Genomic DNA, 21,121 nt, shown 5'->3' on the forward strand with positions numbered 1-21,121 from the left:
AGCTCAACATGTGGTAGCCCGATGATCCATCAATAGGGTGATCAATATCTGACAGTGGATATGGGTCCTTAGCTTAGACGGCTTTCAGATTGATGAAGTCTACACACATGCAATATTTGTTGTTAGCTTTCCATACTAGAACCATGAAGGCTAACCAGGCGGGTTCTTTGCTTTTGTGATGAACCCGACAACAAATAGTTTCCCCACCTATTCATCAATGGTACTCCTCTTCTCCTTGCCAACTTTCCATTATCTCTATGCCACTGGTTTCGCAACTGGGTGGATGACGAGGAACGAATGTTCGAAACAACAGAGTCGCCACCGAAATTTATTTATTATAAAAGGAAATGGTGAATAACGATAAAACCCTAAAAATAAAAAGAAAATGGTATTTGCAAACAAATTAGAATTAGGAAGTCAGTTATGCAAGGGGGAGATATTATCACCTTTTACGTCCGTTGTACTAAATGAGAACAGTTTAATTAATTTTGTGAATAGAGTGTTAGCTTATGTTACTTATTTTCTTCTAATTATTACTATATGTAAAAAAAAAGACTAAAAATAGATTTTTTTATTAGGGTGCTTGACGAGACGTTGAATTTCGCTCCTACGCATCCCTAGGTGCAACAGGGAACTTAAAACTACGTAGTTCTTAGTAGATAATAACTGTGTTGGTTGATTTTAATGAATGATATTTAGGTCGCATTTGAGTAGTTAAACATTGATTGTTGCTCACGTATGGAAAGCTAAAGCATTTGCCTGAGTCACATTGGAATGGATCATGTTTTGACCATATTCGAGCGGTTAAACATTGCTTGTTGTTCGCGCATGGGAGGCTGAAGCCTCTGTTTGTTTCACGTCGAAATAGAAAAACATCATTTGTTTATGAAAAGGTTTTCATGGTCGCGCTGAGGCAGAAAAATATAGTTTGATTGGTTGAGATTTTTTTTAGGGTGTAAGATGAGTATTGTTTTAGCAAAGTGTACACTAAGCCTTCGATACTCAAGGTTTAAAAAGGACGTGCATCTGATTGTCCTTTTTATCCATGTTGGGTTAATAAAAATTATCTTTGCGAAATACAAGTAAACAGTTGGAACAAAGTGTACAATTCGCGCTTGTTTACTAGGCGTTTCAAAAGGATGTGCATCTAATTGTCCTTTTTATTCCAAGTTTAATAAAAACAGATTTTGAAGCATTCAATTATGTTTTAAAAATAGACTTAATGTTGATCAAGTGTTTGATTTAATTTTTGACTAAAAAATAAAATAAAACTTAAGCATTCGGTTAAGTTTACTAAAAAATAACGTGTTGATCTTTGAACATAATTTGAATTCAAAATACAACTAAACTTGATTTAATAGCTACAAGATTTATCGTATGTAAAGACAAAACGCAAGGATGCGAATTAAGCTAACATACACAAAGGAAAAACGTAAAGGCGCGAATTGAGTTAACGTGTCAAAGGTATGACATAAAGGCACGCAAATGATAACAAGCATAAACACACAACAGAGAATCCATAGTAAATCACAAAAGAAATTTTGATTTGAGTTGTTACCAACTTAGTTGTTTTTATTGCATGACGATAGAGAGAGGAAGAAAGTGATTCTGTTGGATCTCCCGAGTTACTTTGAGAGAAATTTCTTTTTTTTATTGGTAAAGAAAATCATCCGCTCCACTCTCTTTTTCGCTATTGGCCTCTCCCAAACTCCCATTCATCTTGTCTTAAATACTCCATTTTTTAATGTTTGACATGATGTAAAATTTTCATTTGCCCTTTAAGTATAAATATTTTGTTTATGGTTTTAAAATTGAAAAAGAATAAATAAAAAATCCAAAAAATAAATCTAAGCTACTACTTTTTTTTCTTCTTTTTTTCTTTCTTTAATTAAACAAAATAAACCTAAATTAATTATTATTTTTCTTTAACTAATGTCATAGTTTCAAAAATTAGTGTTTTAAAATATGCCTAAAATGCAATGCGTGTAATGATATATGATAAAAATCCGGGGATTTTTTTTAGGTATGACATAAGATAACTAACATTTATTAGCCGGAACATTTACACCCTTACTGTGTAACATCCTAATTTCCCGACGAAAATTAATTTAAAATAAGAGTACTTTTCGAAATAATTAACGCAATTAGGATGCCACATTTTCAAAACATAAAAAACCTGCTCAAAACATATATATATATATATATATATATATATATATATATATATATATATATATATATATATATATATATATATATATATATATATATATATATATATATATATATATATATACATAATTTACAGATGAACCAAAACAAAACTTCATATTCCTTAACTTCAATTTCGTTACGCAGCGGAAAAGAATCATACTTGTTGTTAAAACAATTTTCATCCAACAAAAACAACATTTATTCAAATAACAAGGAGTTCATAAGACTAAAAAAAAATCACCAAAAACAACTAATTAAATAAGCGTTCATCCCTCCCGGTGTTCCGTATCAAAGCAACGACACCAACTCGAATAAAATAAGAGCTATTCCAACCTCCGCAGCCTCGGAACTACTCCCTAACTATCTACACAATGCCGTATAAAGCATCATTCCAACATAAGAGTGAGATATCACAATAATATAAGAGAGTGGATAATAATAATAATAATAATAATAATAATAATAATAATAATAATAATAATAATAATAATAGTTATATAGCAATATAACCGTGCATAGTTGATAAGTGCCAAAATGTACTTATTTTGTGTATGTAAATAGTGGCACTTATCGATACTTTTGTTAATACCGTTTGAATAATTCTCCGTTTTGTGTATAAATACGTACACTTTGTGAATAGTTGTATTTTCATATACTTTTATACCATTTGATAGTTTTTCCTTTGTTTTTATAGGTATTCATGCTTATTGGAGCCTTGAGGAATAAAGTGTCAAAGGCACGACTTCAATTTCGCAGTTTTTGGTGCAAGCCCGCTTAGCCACCGTCAAGCGGACTTCCATAGGCTCAAAATAAGGATGACCAAAATCATTATTTTGGTTTCCGTTCATTCATTATTGGATAGAGCATTGAATAAGCTTTTTAACGCTTCGAACCGGGCGCAATTCAGAGTTACGGTTCTCAACTTATGGCGAAAACAAGATTTCGCTTTTGGTGTCATCCGCTAAGCAAAGCAAGGCAGAGGCTGGATGCAATTTTGGGTCCGCTGAGCGGACCTGCGCAGAATTGTGTTTATATTTCTTCATTTGAGACATTTTAGGGTTATGGTTTTGGGTAAGGTTTAGTCCCAACTCCATCATTTTCATTCTTAGAGTAGGATTGGCTTAGAAAACAATACCGGGTCATGCACTTGGAAGATCGGAGGTGAATTTCTCATCAATCGGAGCTGACAACCCGCAAGATGTTTGGTTTATCTCTTCTATTCTTTGTGTATTTCTTTTGTGTTGGGTTTGTTTGTATATTTACTTGAATCTTATGTATATTTACCGATTATAATGTTATGTTTAACTTGCTTTACAAATCTGTGTTGATATTATCCTGGATTTTTGCTCTATGCTGGGGATTTGGGGTGCTTTAGAGATAAAATTCTTGAATCCTTATCTAGGATGATAATCTGTTGGTTCTGAACTCTAGAGATAGATTTAGAACTAGCATTCACCGTGGGTATCTGTACTTAATGCTTTCGTGTTTGAGCGGCGCGCGAGAGATCGCCGATGCAAGAATACGAATGTTCTCGCAGCTTCGCGTTAGAGATAACCTTAGTTGTAAGATGATCTCGTTTGTGCTCCAGAGATGGACGCTTATGTGAGAGATACGTGATGACATAGATGAGTATCGTAGGTTGAGTATAACGGGTTGGTAAGTGTATGTTTGTGAAGAGTGAATATATTTACATTCCTGATAAGTTATTTCTCTTCTAAGAATGTGTTTATTCTTTTCCCGTCTATATCTTTGTTTACTTTTTGCTCATTCAATCCAAAGTTCGAAACCGTAGAAACTGTTGAATGACATCTCTCCATCTCTGAGGATGATAATTCTCGGATCAATATTTCCAAATCTTTTTTGTTGCTTGCCCTATACTGCATTCAACAATAGTCATATATTTCACACCTCACACATCCACACCATTTACAACAATTATATCACATACGAATTATACAATCACACATAATCACTCGCGCATAACAACAATTATCATATGATACATACATCAACCACACAACTTATTTATCAAGTTAACAACAATGCAATGCAATGATACCGACTCACATACTCAATGCATGTGGTATCAATATCACAAACAATTAAGTTCACATCGCTCTCGAATCCACGCCATCTAGGATCGGAGCCACCAATCGTGATCAATTTGGTTCACCTTGCTCCCGATCCACGCGATCTAGGATCAGATCCAACCAACATCGTGAATAATATGGTTCACATCGCTCCCAATTCACACCATATAGGATCAGAGCCAACAACAGGACTAAAGTCCACAACATGAAATGCATGCGACACAACCATGCAACAAAACATAACACATTGATATCTACATCCTTCAATGTGACACGCCAATATAGGATACCTATTGTCCCTACATGCAACATGTAGTTCATACAACTAAAAAACATTATACAACATTATCACACGTATCACCATGCATATATCTCAGCATAACAGTCAAAATCTCATACAGAAGGGCATAATTTCCCCGATAAATAATCACCCATTGATGTCAAAAATATTTTTATATGATAGAAAATACTTTTAGCTTTCCGTAGGTTCAAACGGCGCGCCAAACAGACACCTGAGTAAAAAGTTATAAATTTTTAAAGTTTTCAGAAAAATCGGTTCAAGAGAATAGTAGCCGGTTACCTCTAGACTGGTAACCGGGTACACCTCTGTAACCCAAATTTACAATGCTATTGTTTTATAGGGTAACCGGTTACCTCCAGACTAGTAACTGGTTACACCCATGTCAAAAGCCTTCTCACGTCAATTTTCCACAAGGTAACCGGTTACCCCTGTACTGGTAACTGGTTACACCTAAACCAGGACCAAAAAACCGCATTTTTCTCTAAATACAAAAGTCTTCTCTTCTCAATCCCAAAACCCCAATTTGCAATTAAAAACATGTTTCTCATTACCAACAATTATATATACATATCACCCAACATTTCTATACATTTTCCACCGTCAATTGCATCAATTCAACCACAATTGTATCAATAATTTATCACATGGATTCACACATACCAAAATCAATTTCATGAACAAAATTATGTAATAACCATGGCAATCAAATCCCTACATACCCATCATTATACAACCCCTTAGAAAGTTGGAACCTCACCCTTACCTTAGATTGAAGGTTTCTAAGCTCCAACAATGGATTCTTCTAGCCCTAGCTCTTTCTCACTTTCTCGCTTCCACTTCTCTCTGAGCACGATTGTTCCAACTGATACAATTTCCCTCTCTATTCTTCCTTTTTACTAAGATAACTCTTAGACCCCTAATATGATCTTTCTTCTTTACCCTCACTAATCCCCTTGCAATGACTATCTCGCCCTTATTAATTCTACTCATATAATTTAATTTAAATTATTAAAATAATTCTAACAGTTATTCCTAAATTCAAATAATTTTCAATAAACTATTTAAATTAGAATAATTCTCAACACGACTTAAATCCAACACTACCCCATATATAACATCATCAAACCATCTGTTGCATCAAATAAATCACAACAACATGCCCCCTTACTTGTACATCTTCGCCTGATAGTCCCGTTAATGAGCCACTTAACACTATGCCGTCATTAGTATTAAGTTGTCGTTTTTGGAAGGCGTCTTAGAATAGAATGTCCACAAAGCTACATAGGTTTATCAAGACTCACTTGATATCCTAGTTGCCATGTTGCATTGTGACAACAAGGGGGGTCATTATCGTGAGCATTGAATTCGAAGGTGTCGTTGTAATGCCCCAATTTTCGATTAATTGTTTTTATGTGATTTATTTATACTATGTGCATTTTATTTAATTATTATGTGTTTAATTAAATAAATATGTGTTGAAGAATGAAGAGTGTATGGTTAACATTGTAAAGTGTAAGGAGAAAACTAGATTAAATCTATAATATTAGCATTTTATTGAATAAAATAAATTAAGGAAATAATAAGAAAATAATAAGAGATGTGGCTGAATTGTGTATTGGTAGAATAATGAGATGAATGAGTGAGAGGAGAGATTAAGCGGGGTGAAAACAAATTTTTAATTAGATTAACATATTATTTAAGGTTAAGCGAGAATTACCATAGAATCTATTAGTACGTGTAAATTGAGAAGAAAAGTGAGAAGGAGGCAAGAGTGAGATCAAAGAGACTAGAGGTAGAAGAAAAAGGACCTAAGTGTGAGATTTCATTGTTGCTAGAAAACTAAGGTAAGGGGGAAATTTCTTCTTTAATGGGCGTTTAAGAATGAGAGGTAGAATGAAGAATCCTTAGTTTTCAATAGAATTGGGTGTTCTAATACATGATGATGATTATATTGTTATAATTGTTGTTGTATTCTGAATTCCGTGTATCATTATATGTGCATAATTTCTATTTTAGAGTTGTTGATGAAAATATGCCATTGTTGATGATTGAAGATTTATGCATAATTTTGATACGAATATTTTCTATGTTTATTGAGTCAAATGAATGAAATAACATGTAGTAATTGATGTACGATGTTTAAGTTAATTTTATAGACTGATTTGAGTTATTAGAATAAAACATCAGAGCTTTCATAAGGCTCTAATGGCAGAAATTGCGTTTCTGCATTTTTGAAGCAGGTGACGGGCGTCACTAGCATGGCGATCAGGTCGCCATGCGCCTTGGGTCGATGATAGGTAGGGCATCATTGAACCCATACTCAGTTTGTGGAGCCGGTCATCACATAAGTGACAGTTTGATGTTTTTGGGTCGATGACGGGTGTCATTGTTGTGGCAGGTGATTCGTCATGCACCCAGGACAAGTTTAAAGAGCTATGGTGCATGGAATTTAGTCCCGATTCTAGGTTTTACCGTTGTGTGATGATTGAAGGTGCTCTTGGGTATTATTTGGTGTCTATGATTGATTATTAGTCGCGCTTAATTAATTTTAACATGATTTAAATGATGAATTACGTTGTGTGGTGTAAACGATGAATGTTATTGTGATATTGGTTGTGATTAAATGTTGTTGTATGTTGATATGTTGCCTACAATGATTATTTTGTTGGTATTATTGGTTTGGTTCACAATCAAAATAGGGGCCATATGTGCAAGCTGCCGAAAATTGTTGTCGCTGCACTGAAGTCGCTTCCGGCACCGGCGCAACCTGAAATCAACGAAAACCACTACCAGATTCCTCCTCTATCTGAATTTGACCTCCAAATAACCCAAAACCTACTAAACAAACCTTAAATCTACCAAGGATACCAAACCCTAGAATCTGAAAACCCTAAACTAAATGACGAACATGAAGGAGATCATGCAATTGGCTAGGGATTCATGTTTAGCACTAAAAAACGAGTTACTTGGAACCAAACAAACTACAAAAGGAGTAAAAAAGTGAAGAGGGATGAAGACCTTACCAGCGGGAAGGGGAAGTTTTCCGGTCTTTGTTTATTCCAAGCTTGTGTAACGACGAAGAGAACCCCAGAGGAATGATCTTCAATGTTTAGGTATGCACTTTCAATTCTACTTCTTTTCATGTTTGCTTCTGATCCGTAATTCCTTCTTTTATCCTTTTCTTCTGTCTTTTCTATTGCGTGTTATTCTTTGTGGTTGTCGTCATTATTGCATGATATTAAGTAAGTGGGTTAGTTGTTAGAGAGTGCGTAATAAGAACCAAATATGAGTGAACAGAGTGATAGGTCGTGGATGAGGATTCTGATTGGTGTAGCTAGTAGTGTAGAGAGATTAAAGTGGTTGAAAACTTTGCGTGGTTGAGGGTGATAATGGAGAATATGGGTAGGAGAATTAGGGTTTTTTGCCTCCTTTATGAGTGAAACAGTCCAATGCTTTATACGTGGGATTCTCTCTGAACATGTGGGACGGTTAGAGGAAATTGAGGGAGTGGGGTGGACTAAGAAAATTATGGAGTGACGGTTAGTGATTTTGTGAGGTGGATTAAAACTCCCTATTTTCCTAGAAGGGCCAAAAGCCTTCTACGGTTGTGTTTTGTGGTGGTTTAGGAGACCTAAATATTAAAGTGATTAAAAATCCAATGCACTATGACGTCATGGGTACTGGCGCCTCCTCTTAGGCCTCCTAGGCATGCATCACTCCCATTAGCATGATGGTAGTGCATGCGCCATAGGGTCTGACGTCGTCTGTATGCAAATTTGTGTGTATGCGCCAATAACATTAGCGCATCCTCCTAATTAAAAAAGTTTTTGTAGATGTTTTCATATTGGCTGCATTTTGTGGTAAAACATTCTTGTGTGTTATGATGTCTTGACTAATGTCATGACATGCTATGTGTAGTGTTATACCGGTTTTGTATGATTGAGCTAATACAGGAGTTAGTTGGATGTCATGCTCGATGTCATGACATCAGTAATTGACAGCAGTAGTTGTTATGTTTTGTTGTTATGTTTCCTTATTTATCCCAGGCTACATTTTAGGAAACTATATATTTAATGTTGTATGGTTTACTCTAAAAGATCTCGTCTACAACACATGAGTTAACACCCTGATGATGTGGAAATTAGGTTAACTTGGTTAACCCTAATTTATGCTTGGAAGGCCCAAGTGCTGCCTATAAGAAGATTGCTAATCCTACTTGCAGAGGTAGAGATTTTTGATTGTGAAGAACGTGCTTGCTGCGACCTGTGTGTTATGTGTTATTTGTTCTAAGTGTTTCTTGTGAGTCAAACAATTATCACCTAGATGATTACATTGGACTAGGGTGTTTTGAGTTGTTATTTGTTTGTCACTCTAAACTTTTAAGCACGAGTGTTGTGTCTCTTGATTGAAGCCTTTAAGCAAGATCAAGATTTGTTTGAAGTGTGTCTTCACTATATTTTTATTTGTTATCACTGTTGTGATTGATGTTTAAAACATATATATATATATATATATATATATATATATATATATATATATATATATATATATATATATATATATATATACACACACACACACAAACGTCCATGTAAAAGTACAAAGTAACTTAATATTATCACCAATACTTATCAAATTTTTTCTTCATCTCACAACTATTTCCCTGGTCACATCATCTTTGAAAATATATCTTTATCCTCTTTAACTTTTTTTATCACTTGAAAACACATTTATACATAGGCCCGAAAGACAGAGTCGTGTTTTTTTAAAATATTTTGCCGTCCGACACGCGCTAAATTGTTGGGCTTATAGACCGGCCCGGTGGGCAGAGCCCATTTTAACCCTTATTATATTTATAACTCATATTCTAAAGTTTTATTTAAATATTACAAACTTCTATTTTAGAGAAAGTATGAATACTCCTAGTGCATGACACTTGCCGCAAGCAATATATGTTGGCAGAATGGTAGGTAGTAATAATATTTAACTAAACAACAAAAAATACATCCCTATAACTGACGAAATCATGCACCGATTACTCTCACAATTCTGAGTTACACCTAAAAAAAATGTCCCCTCTAAACCCCACCGGAAATTCCTTCGTATCCGACGCCGATGACATTCCGTTCGGCACCGTTTGGTGGTTTGTCTACGCCGGAATTTCTTGTCTTCTCATTATCTTTGCCGGTATGATGTCTGGACTCACCATTGGGTTAATGACCTTCGGTCCTGTTGACCTTGAAATTCTCCAAAGAAGTGGTTCTTCCACCGAGAAAAAACAAGCCGGTAGTGCTAACGCAACGCTTTCTCTTCTTTCACTCACTGTGTTCTTTTTTATTCATTCTTTTTTCTGTTTTATTGATCACTTTTCACTCTGCAGCTGCTATTTTTCCTGTTCGTCAAAAACAACACCAACTGCTTGTTACTTTGCTCCTGTGTAATGCTTGTGCCATGGAGGTATTTAAACCTTGTTTGAATAAACAGTTTAATTAAGCACTTATAGAATAGATTTTATTATATAAGTGCTTTTGTACTGTTATTTGGAATAGCTGATGGAGGTGAATGATTTAATAAATAATATAACAAAGTGAGAATATGGTAAAATATGATTGGATGTATGTGTTTCTGTGTGATTTTGTATTTGCAGGCACTTCCGATTTACCTTGATAAGATTTTTCATCCCTTTGTAGCAGTGTTGTTATCAGTAACTTTTGTTCTGGCTTTTGGAGAGGTAGGGTAGTTTTTCAATTGAGTTTTTGTTTGCGTCGTAGTCAAACGGGACATTGCTTGCACTGACCGTTGCGTTGTCTCGTGAGATTAGATCATTCCACAAGCTATATGCTCAAGATATGGGCTTTATGTTGGTGCGAGTTTTGTTGGGCTTGTACGCGCTCTGATGATCATTTGCTATCCGATTGCTTGCCCTATTGGAAAGGTAAATATTAAATGCTGTCTTAAAGTTGTTGTGATTTTAATTATTTAATGAATGCACTATGTTCAAATAGATCATTTTTTGTTCTGTGGTGTTCATAACATCATGCCCTGTGGTGAAAGGGTTGTTTTGGAACAATTTGGATTTGGTTACATTTGTTTGCAACAAATATTGGTTTTTATGGAGCTTATACAACAACCTTGGTGGTTCTAGGTTTTGGATGTTTTGCTTGGACACCATTGTGCACTGTTTAGACGAGCACAATTGAAAGCCCTTGTTTCAATCCATAGCGAAGAGGTAATGTGTTTGAATTACCGTGAGGGTTTTTGTACAATTTCCTAATAATTGGATTCTAATTTGCTATCATGCTAAAAGATTTTGCTTTTAACAAGGAATGCTGCTAATTTCATCTTGGTAATTTTCATTCTGTTGATTGTTATAGGCTGGTAAAGGAGGTGAACTCACACATGATGAGGCGACGATTATCAGTGGAGCATTAGATCTCACTCTGAAGGTAGATACTGATTATCAGTACCTTTACTTTATTATCTCAATTGTTCTGATGAGATTAATCGTGGGTTCTCCTTATTGCTTGACCATAACTTTATCGGTGATATTTGTCTCTGGATGTGTTATAACTTCACTTCTCTTCCAAGCTCATCCATTGTTTCGGTGATAATATATATTTAAACACAAATGTATATTAAATTGCCTTTGTTCTAATATAGAAATATTTTCTACATTGCAATGCAGACTGCAGAGGAGGCTATGACACCAATCGAGTCAACTTTTTCCTTGGATGTTGCTTCAAAATTGGACTGGTGCGTTTGCTTCTGTAAGCATTTCTTACAGATCTATATAGAAGTCACAAAAAGTTCAGTTGTTCTTCTTCCTCATAGCCAATTTATTTTATCACAGGGAAGCAATTGGGAAAATTCTTGAACGAGGTCATAGTCGCATCCCTGTATACAGTGGAAATCCCAAAAATATAATTGGTCTCTTACTAGTAAGTGTGATTACTTGCACTGCACTCAAAATGTTTAATCAAATTTGTTTTGTTGGCACTTGCTGCTAAAAACTTTTGCTACCACTCTGTTAGGTAAAAAATCTTCTTACTATAAGAGCTGAGGCAGAGAGTCCAGTTAGTTCTGTCTCCATCCGGAAAATTCCTAGGTTTGACCAATGGTGCCTTTACATTTCATCTTTCATAACTTATCAATTGAACAAAATTATTATTCATGAATAACTCAGGGTTCCAGCACATATGCCTCTATACGATATCCTCAACGAGTTTCAAAAAGGTAGCAGTCATATGGCAGCTGTAGTCAAGGTTATAAGCGAGAAAAACAACCCTCAGGTAGCTAGTGACTTCGACAAATCCAAAGAAGAAGTATTCATCAAACATCGTTCTGAACTGACTGTGCCGTTGCTAGTCGGGTCTTATGAGAAATCAGACAATGCTGTCGATATTGACAAGCTTTCTAGACATCAAAACCATGGAGGATGTGATGATGCCAACAATACCGACCAACATTGCCTAGAAAATGAAACTCCGCCAAATTGTTTCCATCACTTTCCTTATGATAAAGACGGGGAAGTTATTGGCATCATAACCTTGGAAGATGTTTTCGAAGAACTCCTGCAGGTAGTCCTACTTACCCTAAATATGCAATAAACCCGGCTATCTATCCATCAGTGTTGTCAACTAGGGGCGCTATAGGGTAGCTAAATTTTTAAACATATCGCTAATGTACTGATAAGCTATTTAGTTCAAAGTGTTGTTATATAGCAATGCTATAGCATTGTTAGCGTAGCAAAATTTAAACAAACTGCTATTTTCCGTGACCCACGATTGACATCACTGTCATCCATTTATGTAATTATGTTCATTATCATAACTTTAAGCTTATGTTCATAGACAGAGATTGTTGTGTGTTATTCGTGCAACAAAGAAAATACATTAGGTTGAATAGCTCATAGAATGAATAGAGTTTGCTGATTTTTTTCTGTCCATGCAGGAAGAAATTGTGGATGAGACAGATGTGTATATTGATGTACACAGGAGGTGATGTGATTTTTTTAGATTATTTTTCTTCTCAATTTCTCACTACTTCCCCTAGCTTTTAAATGGTTTACGACTAACTGGCTGTGAAATGCATAATGAGTTCTGCAGAATACGTGTTGCTGCTGTTGCAGCTGCTTCATCTGTGGCTCGAGTTCCATTAGGCCAAAAGGTGAAAGTTGGAGCAAGCTTGTAGATGATGCCTCACATTAAAGGGGAGTTTCAGTCTCTTATGGAGCTTCCTGCCTGGGCAATATAAGATGAGATTAAATCAGACACACGTTTACTATGTTGCAGAGCTACTGTTTCTTTTTTGTGTGGATAGCATAATACATTATGGAGATATTGGTCACACTTTTGTTACTGTTTTTGTTGCCAAAGGGTAACATTTTTCTTGGTCTTTTTTAAAAATGTAGGTTAAGGATTTCTAAGTAATAGATTCTTATCTTTTGACAATTTTGTTTTCTATACAATTTGTTTGAATCAATAGCACTTTATGTCTAATAAAGTGATTAAACACCATAGGGTTATTCATGAAAATAATGAAACCTCACTCTCAGGTTTTTCATAATTTTGTTATATTTTTTCTCCAACTTTGATCATTGTGTTCACGTGAACTGCAAGGCCGGCCCAAACAATTTAGAGACCCTGATCTATTTTAACATTAGGCCCCTTAATAGATAAAAATACAATAAATTATAAAATTTAAATTTTAAATAAAATAAATATATTGAGAAAAAATTATATAGAAATATTATGTAAAAATTCGACTCATTTGAAATTTAGTTTTTTCGCATTTTCCTACTTCTAGAATCCTTCATTTATAAAAAAAATCCATGCTATTTAATGAAAGGTAATAATTATTTGAACGATTTTGACAATGTTAATAACAAATTATTTTAATTTATAAATAATGAACATTGTGAAATTACAAAATATAAGAGTATAATTTGATTTTTCAAAAGGAGACGATTACTACATCAAATTTATTATTGTGTCAATTCACTATTTTTAATAAACAAATTAATGAAAAAACATTAAACAAATTAAACTAAAATATGTTCAAAAATCATTTAAGTCGAATAACTTAATTTACTATATTTAATACTCCCTCCGTTCCTTTTTAAGTGTCGTTTTAGCAAAAAGCTCTCCAACCAAGATAGTGGATTATTAGAGTTACTTTTTCTATTATACCATTATTTATTTTTCTCTTTCCAAATAAATTCAACCACATACTCTTTTTTTCCAATAACTAATTGAAAAATTTGAGGTGGAGTTATTACAAAAGTAAGGGTATAAATGACAAATTATAACATTAAATTATAAAATGATACTTAAATAGGAACAAAAAAATTCTTCTAAAACGACACTTAAAAAGGAACGGAGGGAGTAATACTTAGAGTAAAATAAATAATACATTTATTAAGTTTTAAAACATTATTGTGAAGGAAAACAATACCTAAAAATAATATTGTATAATATTTAATTATAAAAAAATAATAACAAATGAGTTCATCATATAATAAATCTTTGATCATTTAATTATAATAGCTCGTTAAAATATTATTATTTAAAATAAAATTTAAAGAAATTGAATTAAAATAAAATTTGAAAGATCTTTCAGTTGTAAAATGAGTTAATTAAAGAAATTGAATTGATTAAGATTGATTGTGTGTCATAATAAATTTCAAAACGAGGGTGATATGATAGCTTTTCTTTAATAATGAAAAAAATAGAAAATTTATACATTAAAAATTGGGAAGATGGGTTTCGAACCCAAAAGGTCTTATATCTAAAACAACCACGCAACCGCTCGACAATACTAAATCATGTGACTAAATATTCTCTCAAGCGTTATATATTATTTAATTGTGTATTTATATTAAGACCCAATTAAACTTGAGGCCCTTTAAATTTGGAGGCCCTGTACGGTGGCGCTTCTTGCACCCCTACAGGGCCGGCCCTGGTGAACTGTTTACATCATTCTTAATTTGGGACACTTTTTAAAGTAGTTTTTTTTTTAATATTTGTTTTTGTTAAATAGATTTAAAATTCAATTCTAAAATTTATTTCACTAGACCATTATCACGTGTCTTATAGTATATAACACTTAGTATTATATTTTTTCAAAGAAATCTTAAAGATTTATACTTTTTTCAATGAAATCTTAAAAATATTTACAGGAGGGAAATTTCATACACTAAAGTATTTGAGAATGTAATCAAGACGTTGAGACGACTCTACATTTCTTAGAAGTAAGAAGTTAAACAACATCTAGGACAAACTCTCGAGAAGCGCTTCCGCTCTCGGCCTTCCTCTCATACCCGTTCTTATTGTAATTTGTGGTGAGACCTACTTCAAATACAAGGATATATCCTAAATGAGGTGAATGACACCTTTATTTATAGAGTTTGAAATGATAGGCTCACTAAGTGCACCTCCTAGGGTCTCTTATTGCGCCTACTTTTTTCTTTGATAAGCAATGTCTGCTCACCTGTAACTTTCCTTACCACCTTAGCTCAGCAAACGCACCGCCCAGGCTCCTTAGTACACAAACCTTCCTTCACATTGAATTAACTTAGCCCTAAATTCATGAACCACCTTTATTTGCTAAGCGAGCTTGTTTTCTTGACTTAGCAAGGTTAGCTGCCTTTACTCGCTAAGTGCGCCTATGTTATTGGCTAAGCGAGTCTTGCTTTATTGGGAGAGTGCTTTGGCACAATTTTTGTGTTGCTTTGGTGATTTATTAGTCCTTTTTACTTAGTTTTAGTCAGTAAGTAGTTAAAATGTCCAAACAAGCATTTTTTTTAACTTTTTCATTGATTAATCCGAGATTTTTCATTAATTACTTGTAAAATAAGTTAATAAGTACCCATATGATCAACATGCTCTCAAGTGCTCTGAGGCACAATAAAGGCGATGAGATGTCTTGGAATAGTCTAAATGTACCCTAACATATGCAAGACTCACTTTGGAAGGTATTGTACCATACACAAACTACATCTGATCCAACTAGAATATAAGCATATGTCATCTAGCGGGCATGTAGTGTGATGAGGGATGTAGGAGTCAAACCATACATGTTGTGGTAGTGGTTGTTCAAGAATTTCTCAATATTTTCTATAAGCGTATGTCCTTAAGTTGGAATGAAAAAGTTAGCATGTGGATTTATCTCCATGTATTCGCGCCCGTACTTTCGTTCTCCTATACGAGGAAAATATTGATAGATCCATGTCTGCATCAAGGTATGCTAATCAGTAAACAACATTGAATAAAATATATTTAACAATTGATTAAATAATTACATGAATATGCAACCTAAAGGAGTATCATATATCATGATAGTTGCATTATCCTGAACTTTGTGGTAGCGTTCACCTCCCTATACAAGTAAGTCACAGCAGTAGTGCCCCTAGACACATCCATCGACAATATATATCTAGATTTCTTCACACTCCAAATACATTGGGTGAGTCCATTAAATAAAGGAGATAAGTATTGATGATGTATTGCTTGTTCAAGTGTCTCTCAACATTGTCATTATCCTCGTTAACAACCTTTGCAGCTATAAAGTGTCTCATAAACTCAAGTTTCAAGTAGATGAATTATGCATGACCCTATTGGTATTTTCAACTGCATAACCCATTGGTATTTTCAACTATTCACATAGCTTATGTTGAGTCTTATAGAAACATCCCAACCGTTAAATCCATTGTTCAGCTTTGATAACTATAATGTAGTAGCAAGGCGATCTAGGCATCGATAGATGAAAAAGACATAACATGTCATCTAGTGTAACTCTCATCTCCCCTACTAAAAGATGAAAGTCGAACGTCTTCTCGTATTAACTCTATTAAAAGGTAAAGAGGTAACATGTTATCTAGTGTCACTCTCATCTTCCTAACTAAAAGTTGAAAGTAGCTCATCTTCTCGTATTACCTCCCTTAAAAGGTTGTCATTAGTGTCATAATCAACTACATTAAAACATGTGATGGCAAAGTCAATTAATTCACTATCTCGATGACATTAATGAACCATTGTTAGAGGAAGCAATTGACTATAGTATTATCTTTCTTTCTTTTTTTTTCCTTTTGATAAAAATTGGACTCAATATTGTTTTGTTCTCAAACATGTCGGCAATTGGAAGAGTTGCGATTAGTCAAATATCAATAATTACGTCACATAATAATTCATTTATGAACGTCATTATTGGTATCATCATTGTTGACATGATTCACTTCTAATCATGATAACTCTTATATTATTGCCCTATTGATTCAGCTAAACCATAAAGAATTTAGTATGTGATGGCTTTCGAAGGAGGTTTTTCATGACCTTGTCTCAAAAAGATTAGAAAATCAAAAGAGAAAGAAATGTTTGCGGTGCCGGTGAAATAGATTGATTGCCTACCCCCTCAGGCACGCAACAATAACACAAATTAAATTATGTGATATCACAACAAACACATTATATTTTGAATACAACTTTTACTTGTCAAATCGGTTTTGTAATAATCATGGTAATCAAAATCGAACCGATTACAAATCGGTTTTGTAATAATCATGGTAATCAAAATCGAACAATCGGTTTTGTAATAATCATGGTAATCAAAATCAAACAATCGGTTTTGTAATAATCATGGTAATCAAAATCGAACTTGTCAGTTCAACTGGACCTAAAAATTGGCATGTAGAAGAACTGAACTTTATACTGGAAAACAAATTAAAAATAAAAAAACCGACAATTTAGACGATTTTTAAAGCTGGACCGGATTTTACTTTTGATTTATAAAAATATAATAAAAAAAATTCGTTTTGACTCAAAATAATGCATCGTTTAATTTTCTTTTTCATTTTTCAAACACTCTAGTACATATTATCCTACAAATATTAAAGTAAAAAATTAATTAAATTATTTTATTATTCTTTATTCAATTGATGAACGGAAGTGGATTTTGTATAATAATATATAATAGATAAATACGATAAAATACATATCAACGCATAAGAAATGACCAGACATTATCGTGAACAAACAATTGATAAAGTTATTATTATTATTATTATTATTATTATTATTATTATTATTATTATTATTATTATGTCTTAATTACTATGAAATTATCACTAAATTATTTTACTATTTAAAAAATATAATCATCTTAAAACCATCAACCCATATGTACAACCGATTCGATGTCCAGTCCGGTTTTTATTACCTTGGTAATAATCTAACTGGAGTCCAAAAGATAACTTTTTTAAATAATGACTTACATCACAATACCAAAAGATAATTTGAATACAAGAATTGAGATAACATAACAAATCCCCTAGACATAACATATGCAACAATTAATCACTAGAAGAAACAACATCTACCAAATATACATTCATTTTCTTATCATCATTATCCTTTTCAAGCTTCCCCCAATGCCTTCTTGATCTCATTCTGTAAAGGCAAAAATGTAAAAATTTATGAGTTAATAATTTCGTTTTAGGAACACAGTATATGACAGCATTTTCATTCTCCTAAACATTAGAAATTATTGTATACACCTAAAGAACCATGTGAGATTATGCTCACTCCATTCATATCATGACATGATAATAATGATGATAGGGTCCACTCCATACATCTTAGGTTGAGGTAACAATCATATAAATGGTGGACCCTGTAATATTTAATGCTGGCTTATATGTCAGAACTTAAATAGAATGAGCATAAGGAAGAGAAATAGAGTGTGAGAGAAAGAAAGTACTTCAAATGAGAATGGTTTGGTGGTTGGACCATAACGCTGGATCACAAGCCCTTCTTTGTTAACCAAAAACTTTGTGAAATTCCATTTTATCCTAGACCCTAGAAAACCACATTTCTTTTCTTTAAGGAATCTGTAGAGAGGTGCTGTGTCGGGTCCATTCACGCGTACCTGTAAATGAAAACGAATCGGATATATAAGGTTAACAGACAAGAATGGCGAAATTTGATCATTGTAGAAACTTTGTATAGAAAAATGTCAGCAGCAGACTCTTTAAAACTCTCGTGTCAACACTCTATTATTTTGTGAAATTCAGCTAAAAAGATAATGGACCCGGGTTCATTAATAGGGCTCACATGAAATTTCCCTCAATAACAGAAAGTGTTGAAATAAGTATCGTAATTGTCTTGCTACCATTTTTCATCTTTTTTGTGCTTGTCTAGTTGTCATATTTATGATTATGGCTTTAATCAATACTACGATCTACCATACCTGGATAACAGTTTCGAAGGATCCTAATTGGTATTCGATAAATGACATACATACCAAGTTTAACAAAATTAACATAAGGGCTTAGTATTTAGACTTATGCAACATGAAATCTTCACACTCAAAAATTATTGACCATTCCTGAAACAATTAGCACTCCCTAACAAAAACATTAGAACAACCAATCGACGTATCGAGATCCCTACACAAACAAATAGTACATTCATTACCTTTCCAAAAATCGGATACTGGGCTTTGAATCTTGTACAGGCGAATTGTTCTGCATCCAGGCTACTCCCAGGCTCTTGGTTCAAAAACTGATTACATGGAAAAGCCAATATCTCAAGTCCTGAAATCAACCAACAAAAACACACTCTCAACTGAATCAATTTCAAGAATTTCTTAAACCCCATTACTCAAGTAAGTTCAAAAATGATTGTGTCACAGCAAAGACACAAACTTCAGTGTTCAACTCCAACATGCATAAAAGAAAAAAACTCTTCAAACCCTTAAAATTATAAATCATACCTTTATCTTTGTATCTGCTGTGAAGCTCAGTTAACTGGGTATAATTGGAATTCGTAAATCCACTGTAATAAAATTCAAAACCCAATAAAAAAATTACTTAAATTAGCTAAACCCCATTAAAATCAAAAAAGAAAAATTGAATTTTGATTGTAAATACATGAAGAAAACTGAATTAGAGAAAGTGGGGTTGAACCATTTTGAAGCAACGTTAACTATAAGAAGAACTTTCCCTTTGTATATGCTGAGGTCCACGTCCCTTCCCTTAGCATCCTGAAGCAACCATGAAAAGCAAAATTGTAAGAGATTTTGATGAAGATGATAAAAAAAGGGGTTTTTGTGAAGAGTTTTAGGGTTTGAGAAAAAGTGGGTTTACCTTGACTGTGAATTCAAAGATGGATTTTTGAGAGAGCGATTGGGAAGCACCCATTAGTTTCTTTGGGTGTTGATTTGGTCGAAGATGTGGTGAATTTAGTTTTACTATATTTTGTTTTCTTAATTTAGGAGAAAGAGTCTGTCTGTGCTATGGTATTTGGTGTGTTGAAGAATTTTGTTAGTTTGTTGTAATCCCAAAAGTATGATTCGTGAATTTGGTGGTCCAGCCATGGAAGATAGACAGACACGTAGGTAGATAGATAGACAACTTTCATCTTTTTCATGATTCAAAAAGTTGACTGCTTTTCATGATTAAGGTTGACACATGTTTTCCTATTTATTTATTTTTTTTAAAATCATATTATGCTTTCTATGATATTTCCTATAGGGACCAGTTTCTTTCGGCTTTAAAAAAATGGATTTTTTCTTTGTATTTTTGAAAATAGATTTTTTAAAACCGTTTTTCAAAATATTACAAATTTTTTTATATTCGTTTTTTCTAAAATGAAACAGTAATTTTGACATCTTATAACATAGACATACATAATTGAAGACCAAAACTTTGTCAAAATCATCATTTTTTCAAAAAGTCGTATTTCAAAAATGATTTTTATGAAAATCTATTTGAAATAGCTTCAAAATTAAGTGATTTTTTGAAATTTTGATATCCAAATTTTTTTCCCATAAATAGATGAAATACCTAAAATCGCATTTTAAGAATAACTATTCAAACAAAAAATTTATTTGAAGCTTTTATAAAAAGTTTCTTTGTAAAAAAAAATTTCACAAAATTTAATAACACTATAAAAATTATTTTTTAAAAAAGCCAAAACAAACGGGCTCATAGATTGAGAAAATGAAATTCATTTATCTCATTCTATTTAATTTTATATTTTTATTAATCAAAATTATGATGTGATGAGATATTTTCAATGATATTTAAATAATACTCTTTTTATTTTTTAAGTAAATTTTATTTTTTAAATTTATAAAGTAATTGTTATATTTAGTTTATATGTAGTATAAATATATTATTTATTTAATAAATTTAAAAATTAAAATTTATTTGTAAAAGAGAGTGGAAAGAGTAGAGTGGATTTATATTTCAATTTTGCTCTGTTCCATTTTGTTATGTTGCATCAATTCAAACATAACTTAAGAATTTGTTTGGTTGAACAATTTTAAAAAAGAGGAGTAAATATTTTAAATAAGGAGAATTTGGTTCAATATTTTAAAATGATTGTAAGGAAAGAGGAGGGATCAAAATCTTTAGTAGAGTAATTTTTTTCACCCAAATCGAAATTCTTTGGAGGAAAATGAAAAGATGTGAAAATATGATTTATTATATTGACGATATTAACTTCAACTTTTTAATAAA

General features: G+C 33.0%; 2 protein-coding genes across 2 annotated transcripts; one reads left to right on the top strand and one right to left on the bottom strand.

Moving 5' to 3' along the window:
• Positions 1-9,538: 9,538 nt before the first annotated feature.
• On the top strand, positions 9,539-13,055 carry LOC131610171 (putative DUF21 domain-containing protein At1g03270). The gene is made up of 12 exons (XM_058882054.1): positions 9,539-9,891; positions 9,986-10,062; positions 10,253-10,336; positions 10,427-10,540; positions 10,751-10,834; positions 10,980-11,051; positions 11,291-11,358; positions 11,456-11,543; positions 11,637-11,710; positions 11,789-12,182; positions 12,556-12,602; positions 12,711-13,055. Exons 1-12 carry the CDS (start codon positions 9,675-9,677, stop codon positions 12,793-12,795), a joined length of 1,404 nt encoding a protein of 467 aa, XP_058738037.1. The 5' UTR covers positions 9,539-9,674; the 3' UTR covers positions 12,796-13,055.
• Positions 13,056-17,837: 4,782 nt separating this feature from the next.
• Positions 17,838-19,953, bottom strand: LOC131610172 (probable glutathione peroxidase 5). The gene is made up of 6 exons (XM_058882055.1): positions 19,745-19,953; positions 19,565-19,641; positions 19,372-19,433; positions 19,074-19,192; positions 18,358-18,525; positions 17,838-18,047 (listed from the first exon to the last, which is right to left on the bottom strand). The coding sequence occupies exons 1-6, from the start codon at positions 19,796-19,798 to the stop codon at positions 18,015-18,017; spliced, it is 513 nt and encodes a 170-aa protein (XP_058738038.1). The 5' UTR covers positions 19,799-19,953; the 3' UTR covers positions 17,838-18,014.
• Positions 19,954-21,121: the final 1,168 nt, after the last annotated feature.

Source organism: Vicia villosa, linkage group LG6, assembly GCF_029867415.1.
Source record: "Vicia villosa cultivar HV-30 ecotype Madison, WI linkage group LG6, Vvil1.0, whole genome shotgun sequence".
NCBI classification, from domain to species: Eukaryota; Viridiplantae; Streptophyta; class Magnoliopsida; order Fabales; family Fabaceae; genus Vicia; species Vicia villosa.